Source organism: Varanus komodoensis, unplaced genomic scaffold, assembly GCF_004798865.1.
Source record: "Varanus komodoensis strain SLA01 unplaced genomic scaffold, ASM479886v1 scaffold29_1, whole genome shotgun sequence".
NCBI lineage: Eukaryota > Metazoa > Chordata > Lepidosauria > Squamata > Varanidae > Varanus > Varanus komodoensis.
In genome coordinates this window covers 4,867,666-4,882,763 of record NW_025335759.1, presented here as the reverse complement: position 1 = coordinate 4,882,763, position 15,098 = coordinate 4,867,666, and the positions used below count along the sequence as shown (strand labels likewise).

Below are 15,098 nucleotides of genomic sequence, written 5' to 3'. Positions count from 1 at the left end.
TATTAAAGAGAGAGAGGATTGCTCTGAAAAATGTGACATGATGCCACTTTCTGGTTTTTCTTACATTCCAGCAGGGCAGGTAAACGTGCACGTGAGAAACTTTGGGACTGAGTTTCAGTGAATGATGAAATTCCCTGGGGCAGAATTCTTGAAGGCTTTGCGGGGGGCGGGGGTCGTGACCCCACAGCAGGACCCAAGCACGTATCTTGTGCTGGGTCATGACCCCTCCTGGGCAATCAGGATGCAGGATTGTGCCCTTGCGGGCGTTGCAGGAGGGAGCGTTCGGAAAGGTGCAAAAAAAGAAAGCCTGGCTTCTTGCCTGCTCCGACTCCAGTGCACCCTCGCCTTTTAAAGAGACGCAGCAGCTGCTGCGCCCCGCTTTCCCTCGGGGACGCGCACCTGCATCTACTTCAACGGCAGCGGCTGCTAACTCTGGGGAACTCGGTCCCTTGGGGAAATGATAGGCGGGGCAGCCAGCCAGTGACCGCTGCGTATGGTGGATGGGGGCGGGGCCGGATTGCCGGAGTGACGTCAGGAGAGGCAGGTCTCCTGGGTGCAGGTGGAAAGGGCTCCGGAGCCGCTGGAAGGGGTGTGAGAGCGAGAAGGCGCTTCTTAAAGGGCGAGGACGCCTTAACTTGCTCAGGACGCCGGCCTTCCTTGCGCGGCTCAGGTAAGGCCAAAATGAGGAAGGGGAAGAGGATGGACAAGCTTGTGGGGGGATGCTGGAGTTATGAGACGGACCTGCACGGAGCCCTCTCCCGCTTGGAGGAGGAGGAGGAGGAAGAGGAAGATACTGGCGGCCAGTCTAAGAGTGCTCAGGTCGTGGGAGATCCGGCGAGAGGAAGGGTCCGAGACGCAGCTTCCAAGCTGCCGCATCTGAAAGAGGAAGGGGGCAGGTTATTTCTCCCCCCACCCGCCAGATCAACTTGCAAAATAGGATAATTTGGGTTGGGGGTGGTGGGGGGGAGTGGGACCGGAGAGCCAGCAGATGAATCGAGCACTTTGGAGATGAAGCTTGCGCCTTAAAGTGGTGGATTCCCTAATACCACGGTTTTTTCCCTCCCCCTCTACTTTCCTTCTGGTTTGCTATTCTTTTTAAGAGAAGCATAATTTGGGTAGTTAAACCTCTCACGGGGGTCGGGGGGAAGATGCCACCCACCCCGCGGCACAAACACACACGTGCGCACTTGTTTTCTTCTCCGGAGCCCCGGTAACCCTCTGAGATTTCCCTGCTGTTGCGAATGACTTTGCATCTCTGGGGCTCGGTTGTGCGGTGACGTTTCCTCGTTTGCCATTACTCAGCAGAGAGGCCGAGCACTGGCTGCAGGAAACTTCCTTGTCTCAACCGTGACTGCTCAGACCGGCTTCTTAACTTCCCCTGCCTCCTGCCTTCGCCTCCGTGCGTGCTCGCCGGGCTAAGACGACTTCCTCCTTGCCTTGCCCCAACTTTCACGGGCCGGGAGCTGGCACCCCCTGTTTCGTGTACATTGGCGATCTGCGCCTGCCTGCCTTGCGCTCAGCCCCTGATCTAGCAGCTCTTGTACTTTCCTGAGCGTCGATCTTGTTTTAAAGGGTGGCTGCTTTGCATTAGGAAAAGGGGCCTTGCGACACCGCAGCTCGCTGCAATCGAGGGCAGGCGCTTGGATGCCCGGGCAGGATTTTCCTGGGCCTCCGAGTGAAAGATCAGCAGATTCCCGGCATAGTGAGAAAGCTCTGCTAGGGCAGCACTGCGGAATTTGTCTCTCGCCTTGGAGAACGTCCACTCTGCTGTTGGCATGCCAGCAGCACCAGGCTGCCCACGTCGCCCGGCAGCTCCAGACTCTGCAGCGCTGGCAGGGGCAGAGCAGCCCCTCCTCCAGGAGAGACGCCCCGAAAGTTTTCCTGCCTTTAGGGCTGGTTAAGTCTCGTCCCGCTTCTAGGGTTGGGGCAGAGGTGTGTGCAGGAAAGGGGGCTGGGGAAAGGAGGAAGCTACTTTGAAGGGGATTGGTTGTGGGGGAGGGTCCCCATCCAAAGAACCTGCAATCGGTGGGAAAAGGGCGGAGGGGCTACTTAGGAGTAGCCAAAAAAGAGGAAAAGCATCATCCAAAAAGGAGCGGGCACCCTGGCATAAGATTGGCATACTCTGATGTATATGTCTAGAGGCAAATGTATGAACTATTATAATTTAAATAGAAATGGGAGAGCTGCTGCGGTATAGCGATTAAGAGCGTGGGACTGGGACTAAGGCGATTTGGGTTCTAGTCCCCACCCAGTCATGGCGACTGTGTGACTCTGGGCCAGTCACAGACTCTCAGGCCAACCTACCTCACAGGGTTGTTGTGGGGATAAGATTGAGAGCAGCAGCAGGAGAATAATGGACAATGCTTTGAGTGTGTCAGAGGAGCAAAGTGGGATATAAATCTAATAAATCTAATAATTAGTATAGCTCACCCCATGCAGAAGGCAGTGACCAGGTGACCCATATGTTGTCTTGTTACATTTGCTGCTCAGGTGTCAACTGCACAGAGGCAGCAGTTCTTTCAGGTTCTTTATCTTTAAACCAGATTTGCAGAACCCTTCAAACTGAGAACTGTCCCCTGCAAAGGGGACACAAGGCCACCCTTGTAGATGGGCCCCTGCTGCTCCAGGAAGGAAGTCAGCCAGGGCAGATGGAGACATGGGCCTGGGCATTTAATGGCAAAGCTGGCCTCTGGAACATTTTTTTTATTTATTTTTCGATTTATATCCTGCCTTTTTCCTCAAAGGACTCAAGGCAGCTTATATCATTCTCCTCCTCCATCTTATCCCCACAACAACCCTGTGAGGTAGGTTGGGCTGAGAGTCTGTGACTGGCCCAAAGTCACCCAGTTGGCTCCATGGCCGAGCGGGGACTAGAACCCAGATCGTCTGAGTTCCAGTCCCAGGCTCTTCACCACTACACCACAGGCCCAGTCCACAGGCCTTTGGGGCTCAGTGCTAGATGCCGCTTTCAAGAGCTTGGAGAACCACTCCGCCCATGCCCCTCCCAGTGACATTCCGAAATGGACCCCGTAGTTGACAATGGCTATTGCTAAACGCCCATGGAGCACACCTGGATGGTGCGTGCTGCATCCCTCCCAGCCTGCTCATCCGTGTTGGCATTCTCTGAAGGCTTGGGTGCATATTGTAGAAGGAGAGTTTGCATGCCACCTTGATTTAGTCTTCCCTTTTTGGGACCTGTCTTTTAATCTTAGCATGAGACCTCCACAAATATATGCATTCCTGCTTCCCTCGTCTCTGCTTTTCTCTGCTTTATTCTTCTCTCTTAGGACAAGAGCCCCTCCCTACCTTAAACACAAAGAAGATGGGGAATTGGGGCTCCTGTCAGGCCCAGTCTCTGCAGCTGGCGACCAGGAATCTAATTCTGTTTTCCACAGGATGGGTTTCATATAGATTCAGCTATAGTGCCTATAACCCCCAGCCATTGTGGTCAGCACCCAAGGCATCTAGAGATGATGGGATCTGTAGTCCAACTTATCTTTATTTTATTTATTTATTAAAACATTTTTATGCCGCCCCATTCGCCGAAGCCTCGGGGCGGCTTACAATAATGGATGGAGAACCTTTCACTGACACCAGTAGCCAAAATTGCAAGCTTCTAGCGCTGGGCCAGGCATTACCAATCTGGTCTCCTCCAGCTGTTTTGAAATCAGACTGCTCATTTCTGCAGAAGGTTATCCTCCGTTTTTGCTGTGCTGGCAGTCTGTGATCCTTTGGTTGCTTTCAAAGATTTGGAAGGCGATTTCCAGCAACCTGCGGTTCCTCCATCTCCTCCCCCTTCTTCTACTGGATACAAGGAGATATGAAAAGCAACAGCTTCTTAGTGCAGACTTAGAGATTCCCCCACATGTGTAGGGCATTGAACAGTATCCCATGCAAAACAGGACAAAGGAGAGATTTACAAATGCTAATACATATGTATAGATGCAAATTTAGAGGTAATTATATAGTCCAGCTCGCTATAGCAGGGAAGTCTATGACCTGGTGACCTATGTATCCTGCTCAGACCTTGTCTGGATCAGTCTAACTGGCTAGTTTCAAAAACCCCATCTGTTCGCCCTCCTTTATATGGCTTTCCCTTTAACATGCAAAAGATGCTCCAGCAACAATTATTAGCCCAACTGCTTGGAGTAGGAAATCCTCAGAGCCGTGTTCTGTGGGATTACTTTGCACATGACTCCTGCGTGGTTTAGCTTTAATTTAAATATTGGAATGGTGGGTTTAAAGAGGGTGTGTCCAACCGTTCTCAGCTCAAGGGCCAAATTCCATTTTGGAGGAGGTCTCCTGGCCCTCATCCCAGGGGTGGGCCAGGGGAAAGCCAAAGGGAGGTGCATTCAAAGGCCTAAGCATCTTTCAGCAGGAAGGGGCTGCTCTTCCCGAAGCCCTGGTTCAGCCTGGGAAATGCTTCCTCATGTAAGCCTTTGGCATCGCCAGTGCGGCATCCTGCCACGAGCCGCTTGGGAGGCCAGGAGCCGTCCAGAAAATGCAGTGCGGCTGGCTGCCAGGGCCCTCGGCCTGCGAGGGGGGGCAGCGAGTCGGCTTTTCTTAACGCGGTCCTGATCAACGGAGGCAGAGAAAGGTATAACTTCACCAGCATTGTGCGGTGGTTGATTCCTGCAGAGGGAATTACACCATTTAGAATTATTAGAAGTTGTTGCAGTGGAGTTCTCCTTGTAGGCTGGTCAGAAGCAAACGAGACCACGGCCCTGTGCTTTTAATTGTTGCTTAGAAGAGGGCACTTCAGCAGATGGAAAGCGCATGACATGCTTCCACTACTGAAATAACTGAATATAATTGCAGCTAACGTGCTGTTATAACCTTGGGGTTTTTCCCAAAATATTTTTCTGTTTCTGCAAGCTTGGATCCCCTCCATGCCCGCGTCCACGCTGCACGCTGAGACTTCCTCCTCGTTGCCCAGTTGCTTGTTTTGGCCACACAGTGCCAGAGCTTGTCCTTACGCTGCGTGATGTCAGGGTGGTCATTTAAGTGGCATCTTAGTGACAGAGAGATTCAAGTTGCAGCCGCTCACTAGAGAAATTGGCAAAAAGCAGGTGTCTCTTTTCACAAGAAAGTCCTATAAGCTGCACCAGCCACTACTGAACACCAAACTATACATTATTCATACACTGCTTCAGCAGGCTGCATTTATTTTGAAGGAACACCTCCATTGTGGCCCCTTGTTAGGTGCCATCAATTCACCGCCAACTTCCGGCAGCCCGGTGCAGAGCACCCTCCAGAGTGTTCTCTCCTTCACAGCCCCGCTCAATTCTTGCAAAATCTAGGCTGTGCTTCCTTGATGGAACCATACCTGGTCTTCCTCTCCTCCTCCTCCCTCAAACTTCAGCAGCAGTATTGCCTTCTCCAGTGAGCCTTCCCTTCCCTTGATGTGCCCAAAGTGCGACACCTTTAGCCATTTTTGTTTCCAGGGAAAGTCCCAGCCTGATCTCCTCCACGCAGGACCCTCTCATTCATTTTTCTGTCCGTCCAGGGCATTCTCAAAGCTTTCCTCCAGCACCATGCAAGGTTTCTTCACTGCCTTCACACCCATGCACAGTGATCACGAATGTGGATGATCTTAGCCATGCTCACAAGCCAAACATCTGTGCGCTCCTAGTTCCGTCACTGCTGCCCTTCCTCAGTCTGCTAAACTGCAGTCCCAGTTTGATTTGATGATAAAGCCAAGGTATGTAAAATCTTTCCCGGTCTCAGTTTCTTGTTGTTAACACCAACATTGTGTAATTCTGTAGAAGAATTGCCCCCTAATCTGGTTCGCATCCTTGCTCAGCAGTGAAGCTCATGGGCTGAGACATGCTCCCAACATTTTCTCTAATATTGGATGAGTACAGACCATCATTTTCTTAGGTGCAGCAGAAGGGGAGAACTCACCCATCTCATTCTGGGAGCATTTGTCCCTGAGTGTCTTTTTCTTTACAGCTCAAGGCAGTTTCAGTGACTTGAGGCTAGCAGTGGGTGGACAAGTGATTCCCAGTCTGGGGGAGCCCGGCTTTTTCCACCCCTATGCAGAATGCACCCACTCACATGCCAGTAGGATAGTTCATGGCTTGAACATAAACATTTATAACTGGGGTGGGTTGTGGCTGGCTCTGTTCAAATCGGCAAGGCTTGGCCACCGGTTTGACAAATTTCTCAGCACTTGTTCGAATGGGGAAACCTGACACTGATTCGCAGGGCTGACATGCAAAGCTTGGGACCTGGATACCTGAAGGAACGCCTGCTTCCATATTTGCCCTCCCGCCCCTTGAGATCGGCAGCAGAGGCCCTCCTCCGGGAGCCCTCCGGGAGAGACATCAGGAGGCAAAGTACCCGGAGGAGGGCTTTCTCTGCGGTGGCGCCCCATCTGTGGAATGCGCTCCCCAGAGAGGTCTGCCTGGCACTGTCATTTGTTTTTCGGCGCCAGGTTAAGACCTTTTTAATCCAGCGGTATTTTAATAAGTTTTAATATTGTCTTTTCTATGTTTTTAATTGCAGCCAGTGTGGGTCGGGAATTTTATTTATGTTATTTATGTTGTTTATGTTATGTTTTGCATTGTGAGCCGTCCTGAGGCTTTTTTGCGAATAGGACGGCATATAAATATTTTAAATAAATAAATAAAGCAAAGTGGAGGGGAGGTATGGCTGAGATTGAAACTCTGTACATACTTGGGAACAACTCCAAGGAAATCTGTACATCTTGCTGGTAAAGGGTAAGCATGCTCTGTATCAAACGGCATGTCATTTAAGTTTTATGAAACATGCATGAAATAAAGAAGAACATATAGGCTTGGTTCAGTAGTAAGGCCAAAACTGAAATTTATTACTACAGGAACAACCCTTTCCACCTGTTTCACAAGATCAGAAATGTTTAGTTTCATTTGAGGACTGGTCGTGGTCACCCAGGATGGTCCACAGGGATCTGTGGCTCCCTTCCACCCATGACTCTGAGTCAGATTATGACTGAGGTGTGTCCAGCTTTGAGCGTGCTCATTACGCATTGCGCGTAAGAACCGCTGTCAGTCAGTGTTGGACTCTGCTTTCACCACCCCAGCTGGCCTGGTGGCTGAGGAAGATGAGAGCTGCAGTCCAACCCATCTTGGAAGGTACCAGGCAGGAAAAGTCTGCCCTTGTGTCACGTTCAGGGTGTGGCCCTGCTCTCTTTTACCTGCCTCTGCTTTTTCAATTTGCAGAGGCATCGCTGCCCAAACTGTTGAGCAGTGCTAGCATCTCAGAATGAAATCCGTGCCTTTTAAACTGCAGTGCTGTAGAACTGCCTTTGCAACAGCCAGGTAGAGGAAGAAAAGCAAAGGTTGCAGGTTGTGGTGGCCCTGTGCTGCTGTTACTTTGCTCCCTGCCTCCTTGCATCACAGGCCAGCTTGGTGATGCAACTCCCTGCACTCAAATTACTTTCTCCCATGGTTGGCAGAAAGCCTTCGCTTGGCCTCTGCCAACTGGCCAAGGGTGAAAAGAGGCAGCAGTTTCCTTGTTCACAATAGATTTGGGGTGTTTTACATAATCTGGAACTTGAAAAACTGGCTGTGGGGCTTGGAAAGCCACGCTCACCATGGCCCACTGTTCAGAGTTGAGTAAACTTCCGGGACTGTGTTCCAACTTTGCTTTCTGGACTGCCACAGGAGAAGTAGCAAAGCTCTCAGCTGCTCTCTGTGTGTTTGTGTGCGGCCGTCAGCCTAATCCTTTCCCCAAACAACTATTTTTATGCTTTGCCAGAGATTCTCTGCAGCTCTTTACAGCTTGGCAAGATTCTCTTTGCCCAGTTGTTTCCTGCCCTAATGAGAGGTGTATCCTCGTTCAGGCTTGTTTCAGTCTCTAGCCCTTTGATCTTTATGAGAGAGCCCTTGATAGTCCAGGGAAAGCTCCAGAGCTGTGTGCCTGGGGATTCGTATGTGCTTGGGTGGCCCAGGTTCCTCTTTTACGGAAGACAGTCCTCTGTTTGAAGACATCCTCTGCTTGAAAGGCTGGCCTGTCCAGTTCCTGCTTAAAGATAAGGAACCATAAGAACAGTTGCCCATCCAGAGTGAGTACCTGGACAGCCACATTTTCCATGTGGTTGTTCGATTGAGATGATGCTGGTTTTTATTATTGAGGGAGCAGTCCTGTGGTGCCAGAGATGCCATAGGGTGCTGCAGTTCTCCCCCTTTGTGCCCATAGACATGGGGGGTGGGATCTGATCATGGATCTTCCCATCCTTTCCCCTCTCCCAGAAAGCTTCTCTTAGGAGGTCACAACTGCAGCCCTGTAAAATATCTCAGGGAATAAAGCAAAATGGAAAGTTAAGGAGTGCCCAGGATACACCCAGCTTGTGGCCCCTTTTGTCCCCTCCCTGCCCACAAAAAGGCAGTCTCAGAAGCTTTGTGAGATGGAGCTGAGATTGCCCCCCCCCCTTTTGCCCTGCCAGTGAGGTGGAGAGTGAAACACAGAGGATTCAGACCCCCCTCCCCCCTCCCTCCCCATCCTGCTTTTTGGCCAAAAATTGCACTTAAGGTGGCTAGCAATAACATCTGTATTAAAAATAAGACCTTAATAGCATTGCATAAAACCCAATCTAAGCAGCAATTTCAAACAACATTCGAATGACAGCAACACAAGGAATAGGCAGCAGAAACCGACAACAAAAATAAAGCTTTGGCAGCAAAGGAGTTTATATTGTCTGCATAAAAATGGTAGATGGTGGAAGGGAGGGCCCAGTGTTGCAGATGTGGTCACAGAGTTCAGGAGCATTAGCATTGCGACACACAAAGCGGCATATGCAAATATTGTGCAAATCCCCACTCTTTTTGGAGATGCGTTCTTCTCCTTTTTGGCAATTCTTTAGTGACCGCTGGAGTGTGGACCTCTGTCCCTGGAATGTCTTCAGACTCTTAAAATGGCTCAGTGCAAAGCTGGATTTAGAAGGTATAAGAAAGAAAACTGGATAAAGACAGCCCCTGCATCTCTGGTTCAAAAGCAAATTGAATTTCAACAGAGGGGAGTACTTCAGGCAGGAGCAACAATTTTTGTTTAAACTGGGTGGCCAGTGTGTTTGGCACATTTTAGAGTCCAAAGGAACTGGCCCCTCATCCCAGCGGGTTACAGCCCCAGATTTGACACCGGCGAGGCCACAAAGGAAGGAGAGGGAAATGGAGACAGAGGACGAGGTTTTGTATAACTCATCTGTAAATAACTCATGGCTTCTCTAATCCTTAAATATCTCTCCTTGCCTGGCACACCAAGTCAAAGGCAAGTTGGGTTATCATAATGTGTGAACAGACCCATTGAAATAGGCACCCAGAAATAGCCACTCCGCTACTGGGCCTCTTAAGATCAACATGGCATTTCTTTTTTCTTTCTTGCTCTTGTAGAGGATGTGGTTTCTTCTGTCATGAGCATCCTAGCCAAAGCCTAATTTTCCAAGAGTGTGAAGACTGATGAATTTGGCAACTGTGTATGCAGAAGGCTTGAAAAATACACGGTAAGGGTGGAAAATACTTGCCGCTGAATCCTGTTATTATTACATTGCATTGTGGTTTCATCCGCACACCTCACACCCTTGTGCGTTGCTTGGGTTGTACTGGAAGAATAGCAAGGAGGTTGCAAAGGTTCAACAGTATAATGAACTTTTCCAGCATCCCAAAGCCAGTTCTTGAAGCCATGGCAAGCCCTTATTGGGAAGAGCATCAGACATAATTTTATTACATGACATTTATAGCCTATCTTTTTTCAACTTCCGGGGAACTCAAGGCAGCTTGCATGGTCCTCTGTTCCCTTTGATCTTCACAACAACCACCTCATGAGCAAGCCTCTGAAGTAGGTTAGGCTCTGTGCCCAGCCCAAAGTCACCCACTGAGCTTCATGGCTGAGTGGGGAGAAGAACCGAGCTCTCCCAGGTCTCCAACACCACACTGGCCTTCCACCATCCCTCTGAGCTGCCTTCCACAATCATTCTGTAGATAAGGATTCATTCAGAACTGCCTTTGCTGGGAGAATGAAGCTGTTTCCCTCACAGAAGCAACTTCACTTGCCCCACCTGGCCATGGCCTTCCCCACTTTGGTGTGATGGGTCGGATTGCTATTGATATGCTTTGTGGTTTTCTCAGATCTGCGCCTTGATGGATCAGTTAGCCTATGCCAGTGTATATGTCGTTCTTTTGCCTTCTTGTTTTGTGAGGGTGTTGCATTTCATTTTCTTTTTTGGTGGTAAGTGGTCACCAGAGCACTGATACAGTCACCTGGAGCTGTAAGACAACCGAGATCATTCATGCTCCCACTCGTTACCTGAAGCATCACTTGCAGGGAGCCCCAAATAGCAACTGGAATGCCCTAGAAGTAAATCTACCTAATTCAGCTTGCCACCTCAGATTTGCAAGAGGTAAACTCTCCCCTCCCCTCCCCTCTCCTCCCCTCCCCACAAATTATGGCCACACATCTTGAAAACACTGTGGGGAAGTTAATAGCTCTTTCATGAGGTTTTGATTTCCTTGAAACAAAACCTGGAAGTAAACCTTAATCAGGGACAGCCAAGGACGGCATCAAATTACTTTTAAATAAATCACGCTCTGCCTTGCCAGCATCACAACAAAACCATAACTAGACTGGCCTCTTGAAAAGCATCAAAAATGAGGAAATCTATTACCAAGCAATAAGACAAAAGAGGACAGCGATTTCTGAAACATTTCCAAATGCTAATTCATATTTATAGAAGCAAATTTAGAAATGTTTAGTATAATTTTAATAGAAATATAGAGTACCTCATCGCAGTGTAAAGGACGGTGGCCAGGTGCCTGGTGTGTCTGCCAGTTTGTTGATAAGCAACAGTTTCTACGGTGGTTCATCTTCAGCCTGGGTTTCAGCTGGACAGCCTTTCAAATAAAGGACTCGCTTCTGTTAAAGAGAACGGATGGCTTCTTTTCTTCAGGGTTCCCTTCTTGCTACATAGTGAAGGATCTTTGCCCAAGAGATGTATGCAGAGCTGCTTCTTAAAAGTGATTTTTGGCCCTGGTTGACCTTGGCTGGATTTGAGGAGATCTAGAGCAGGGATACTCTGCACGACCCATCGGGCCACGTCCTCACCGATGTCGTGCAGTAGCTGCTCTTGCCCTTTGCAGCGCAAGCGATGCTCGGATACAGTGTGCTGAAGATGGTGCCTTGTGTACAGTGTGGCAGAAGCTGAGGAAGATCCCCCCTGCTTGCCCTTGTAGGCAGCGGTGCGCAAAGACCTTCGCCTGCATTCATGTGAACATAATTGCTCAGAGTTTGGTGCTTCTGGAGGGTTTCCTGAGCGATCCCTGCAGTAAGACTCATGCAGGTTCTTAGAAAGTGTTGTCAGTTGTACAGGATTTCTGATCTGCATCATGATTCTATGCGTACCTGTTCAGGAGTGAGGCTCGCTTCACATTATTCCCAGGTCAATGTGTATAGGATTATAATTTTGGACTGTGATCCTTATGCATGCTTGCTTGGGAGTAAGCACCACTGAACTCAACTGACCACACTTCTGAGGAAACACATTTGTATAGGATCATGCTGCAAATTGACTTTGGCTCACAATGCATTGCACCTCAGGATGTGGCATTGCATTCAAACCTTTGTAATAAATACTTGCAGTGCATTAATATGAAAACATATTATGTAAAACATTATTCTAAGCCTCTTTGGGAAGCGACTGAAAGCCACATTTAAAAGGTTTTGAAACCTAGTATGAAATGCTTACTGGTGTTTAAAGTACTTTAATTCAGTGGCATGCTGCAGCCACTGGCTTTTTGGACTGAAGGTTTTTTTATTGTGCGGGCTCAACTGGTTGGCCTTCATGCAAATGTAATTTATTGCACCATCACTCCCTACAAAGGCCCACCCTTTATGCCTCACTGATAAGCAGAAATTGTGATTCACAGAATTCTGATGGCAAGATTAGTCCTGTAACCCGGATAAGGGCTTGTTCTAGTTTTATGATTTTTATGGCAATTCATGGGATGCTGGCTTGGCAATGCGCCTTCAGTTCTGCAATGTGAATTGCATGTTGCTTTTGAACTCGTCTGTGGGAAAAAGTTGAAAGTTATCTCCTGCTGCTCCGAAACTGAAAAACAGCAACGGCACAGACTGGCTCGGTGCTGCCTCCTTCAGCAGCGGCGGCATGGCCGCATATACCAGTTGCTGTGGAGCTTGGGAAGGTGGAGGTCTTGTGTCCATCCTGCTGGAAGGATCCATTGGGTAACTGCTCTGCCACCGTGTGTACAAAATACTGGACTGGATGGGCCTTTGATCTGACCCAGCATGGCTGTTCTTTATGTTCTTAAGAAATTGGACCTGCAACAAAATTTTGAGAGTCAGTTTGGTGTAGTGGATAAAGTGTGGAACTGAGACGCCGGCGACCTGGGTTCGAGTCCCCGCTCAGTCATGGAACCAGCTGAGTGACTTTGGGCCAGTCACGGACTCTCAGCCCAACCTACCTTGCAGGGTTCGTGTTGGGTTAGGATTGAGAGCAGAAAGAGGAGAATGATGCAAGCCACTTTGAGTACCTAATAAAAAGAAAGGAAAAAGCAGGATATAATCAATCAATCAAACAAACAAACATTGATGCATGGAAAGTTCCTGTTTGAGGTTCTGGTCAGCCAGTCCTGTCCTTTTTGGGGTTGCTCCATTCTGTTACCCTTTTCCACTTGGTGGTTTTCTGTTTGACTTGGTGAACATAAGCAAAAAAGGTGCAGATTAGAATGACAGTCATGTGTACACACACTATATTTAGGGAAATTGCTTGAAATATGCACTTATTAATGAAACATTGCATTCATTACATAGGCATATTAGCAAAGATGTCATGAAGAGACGTACAATGTTTGTGGGGCTTAAAAAAACCTGGCGCAATGATGCAGAAATGGGTATCAATGTAAGGCAGGGTTAGAAAAAAGGGAGAAACAGAAGCAGGATTGCTGGGATCCACCATTTCCTACTTCCATCGGCTCTAGCCACCATGCGAGTTGTAGTCCAACAACAGTTGAAGGGGAGGTTCCCTGCTTCTTGCCCATTCCTTGGAACAGGATTCTGTGGCAGAAAGAAGCAGGAGGGAGTGACAAATGGCAGGGGGGGAGAGGGAAAACATGGAGCAAAAAGGCACACACAGCCGCTAAGAACAGCTTGCAAACCTTAATAATGTTTCTAGCAAAACACAGATGTGGAACTACTACGTGGAAATAGATATAAAAAGAAAACAAAACTGCACGGTAAGACGCCTCCTCACCCGCAGAGCCTGGTTAACATTCCAAATAGTAAATACCTGATTAAGAGCCACAGTCCAGCGCAAGCTGCATTAATTACAGCATTAGGCATCCCAGTAAGCCAGGGCGAAGTGTGACCCACTTCTCGGCTTCCCCTCCCCTCCACCACGTTGGCCTGTAGCGTGACTTCCCCGCAGTGTTGTTGGTGATGTGCGGAGTGCGCGTGTTTGTGACGTGAAGGTAAACCTCTTGTGGGGAAGACAGATCGTCCCCTTCCCATCTGCAGCTGTGTGTGGAGTCGCCCGGGAGCCCGCAGGCTGGCAGATGGGCTCCGCATCGCTTGGAGATTTTCTCCCGATGAGGAAGCGAAGAGAGGATTGTGTGCAAACAAGTTTAAAATATCCTTTTGCCCACGAGAGGGCCTGCCTTTGCAGAGATGTGTGTGAGCGTGCATCTGAGGCTCACCTTCTGCATCTCCTGGGTCGAGTGCGATGGTTTTTCTGGCGCGCATGGTGCAGCGTTGCCGTGCACAGCCTGTGGGAGGAACGGCTCTCTGAACACACGGGCTGCGGTCAGCTTGGAAGCACAGGGGAGAATAGTAGAAGTCCCCATGGCCCCACCACCAAGAGTATCAGTTGCATGCATTTCCAGCGGTTTTACCAACACCAGGACTAGGGGATTTGTAAAGCAAAGGTGTCTTCATAGCATGGCATGAGTGGAGCTGGCTGGAGCCGGGGGTCAGACTAGATGGCCCGGGAGACCCCTTCTGACTCGCTCAGTTTCTGTGTTTCTCTTTCTAGACCGAGCCACCCCAAAACAATTTGCATGACAACAGGGGAGAATATATTGTAGTTGGGAAGATGAGTTTCTTCCCAGCTTCTGTGAGGTTAAGGGTAACAGCAAAGCCTAAGGGTGGTTGGCATCTCTGCTGATCTAGAAGAGCTGGCGCCTTGAGCCCGTGATGCTGGTCACAGGCCCGGTGGTGTATTTTGGGAGCAGTGCATGTTCTGACCGGAGCTAAGCAGGCCTTGCCTGGATCAGATGCTGTTCCTTCTAGGATGCCCACAACAAACAGGACATGAGGCCAACAGAGTAGTGGACCGTGGTTCACCTGCACTGTGTGCAGAGGGTCCCCGCTTCAAGCACTGGCATCTCCAGGTAGGGCTGGAGGAGGACCTGCCTGAAACCCCAGAAAGCTGCTGCTGCCAGTCAGTGTTGGCAGTACTGGGCTGAATGGAGCAAGGGTCCAACCAGGTATATGGCAGCTTTCTGTGCTTGTGCCAGGAGTGCGGAAACTATTCCAGCCCAAGGGAAGCTCTTGGACTGCATTCTGGCCATGGCCAGGGACAAAGGGAAAGAGGTCAGGGCCAAAAATATAAACTTCCTTAACCTGAAAGCACTTACTGCTGGTAGGAGAAGCATTTCAGCCTTTGAGAACAGGGAAACAAGGGCACAAGAACTGGAAACCACTGAATGACTGTGTCTGGGGGAAAGGGGGGAAAGGGATGCACATTCAGGGGGCACCTTGAGGGCTGGATCTGACCTTGCCTGGTGTGAGATTTTGCATCCTGATGGATAGATTTCCATCACAAATACGGCACCTTCTTAGAGTCACATAGTAAGGCCTTGTCTGCATGGAGCCTACAGTCATCCATGGGGATTGTCAAAGGGGAAAATAATTGGGGCATATAGGAAAAGAGGAGATAACGTGGGCAAATGCAATTATATGAACTTAATGGCTGGTTATATTAAAAAGCAAGGCAGCCCGTGATGTCCCTGCCACCGTTTGCATGTTCGGAAGTCAGATGGTCAAAAGGGAAGGCGGTGTCCTGTGTGTTTCCCAGAAGTTTTCCAAGCAGCTTGGCCAAGGAGCACAAT

General features: G+C 49.3%; 1 protein-coding gene across 2 annotated transcripts in view; it reads left to right on the top strand.

Moving 5' to 3' along the window:
• The first annotated feature begins 527 nt into the window (after positions 1–527).
• Positions 528–15,098, top strand: part of EPB41 (erythrocyte membrane protein band 4.1) — a 116,993-nt gene continuing 102,422 nt past the window's right edge. The window contains exons 1-3 of one of the 2 annotated variants that reach the window (XM_044434700.1): positions 569–670; positions 5,507–5,701; positions 9,372–9,481. In XM_044434700.1, coding sequence (XP_044290635.1) covers positions 9,438–9,481 — 44 coding nt within the window. In that variant the 5' untranslated portion in view covers positions 569–670; positions 5,507–5,701; positions 9,372–9,437. Of the gene's footprint in view, positions 671–5,506; positions 5,702–9,371; positions 9,482–15,098 lie in introns of both variants that reach the window. The other variant, XM_044434699.1, reaches the window with a different exon arrangement.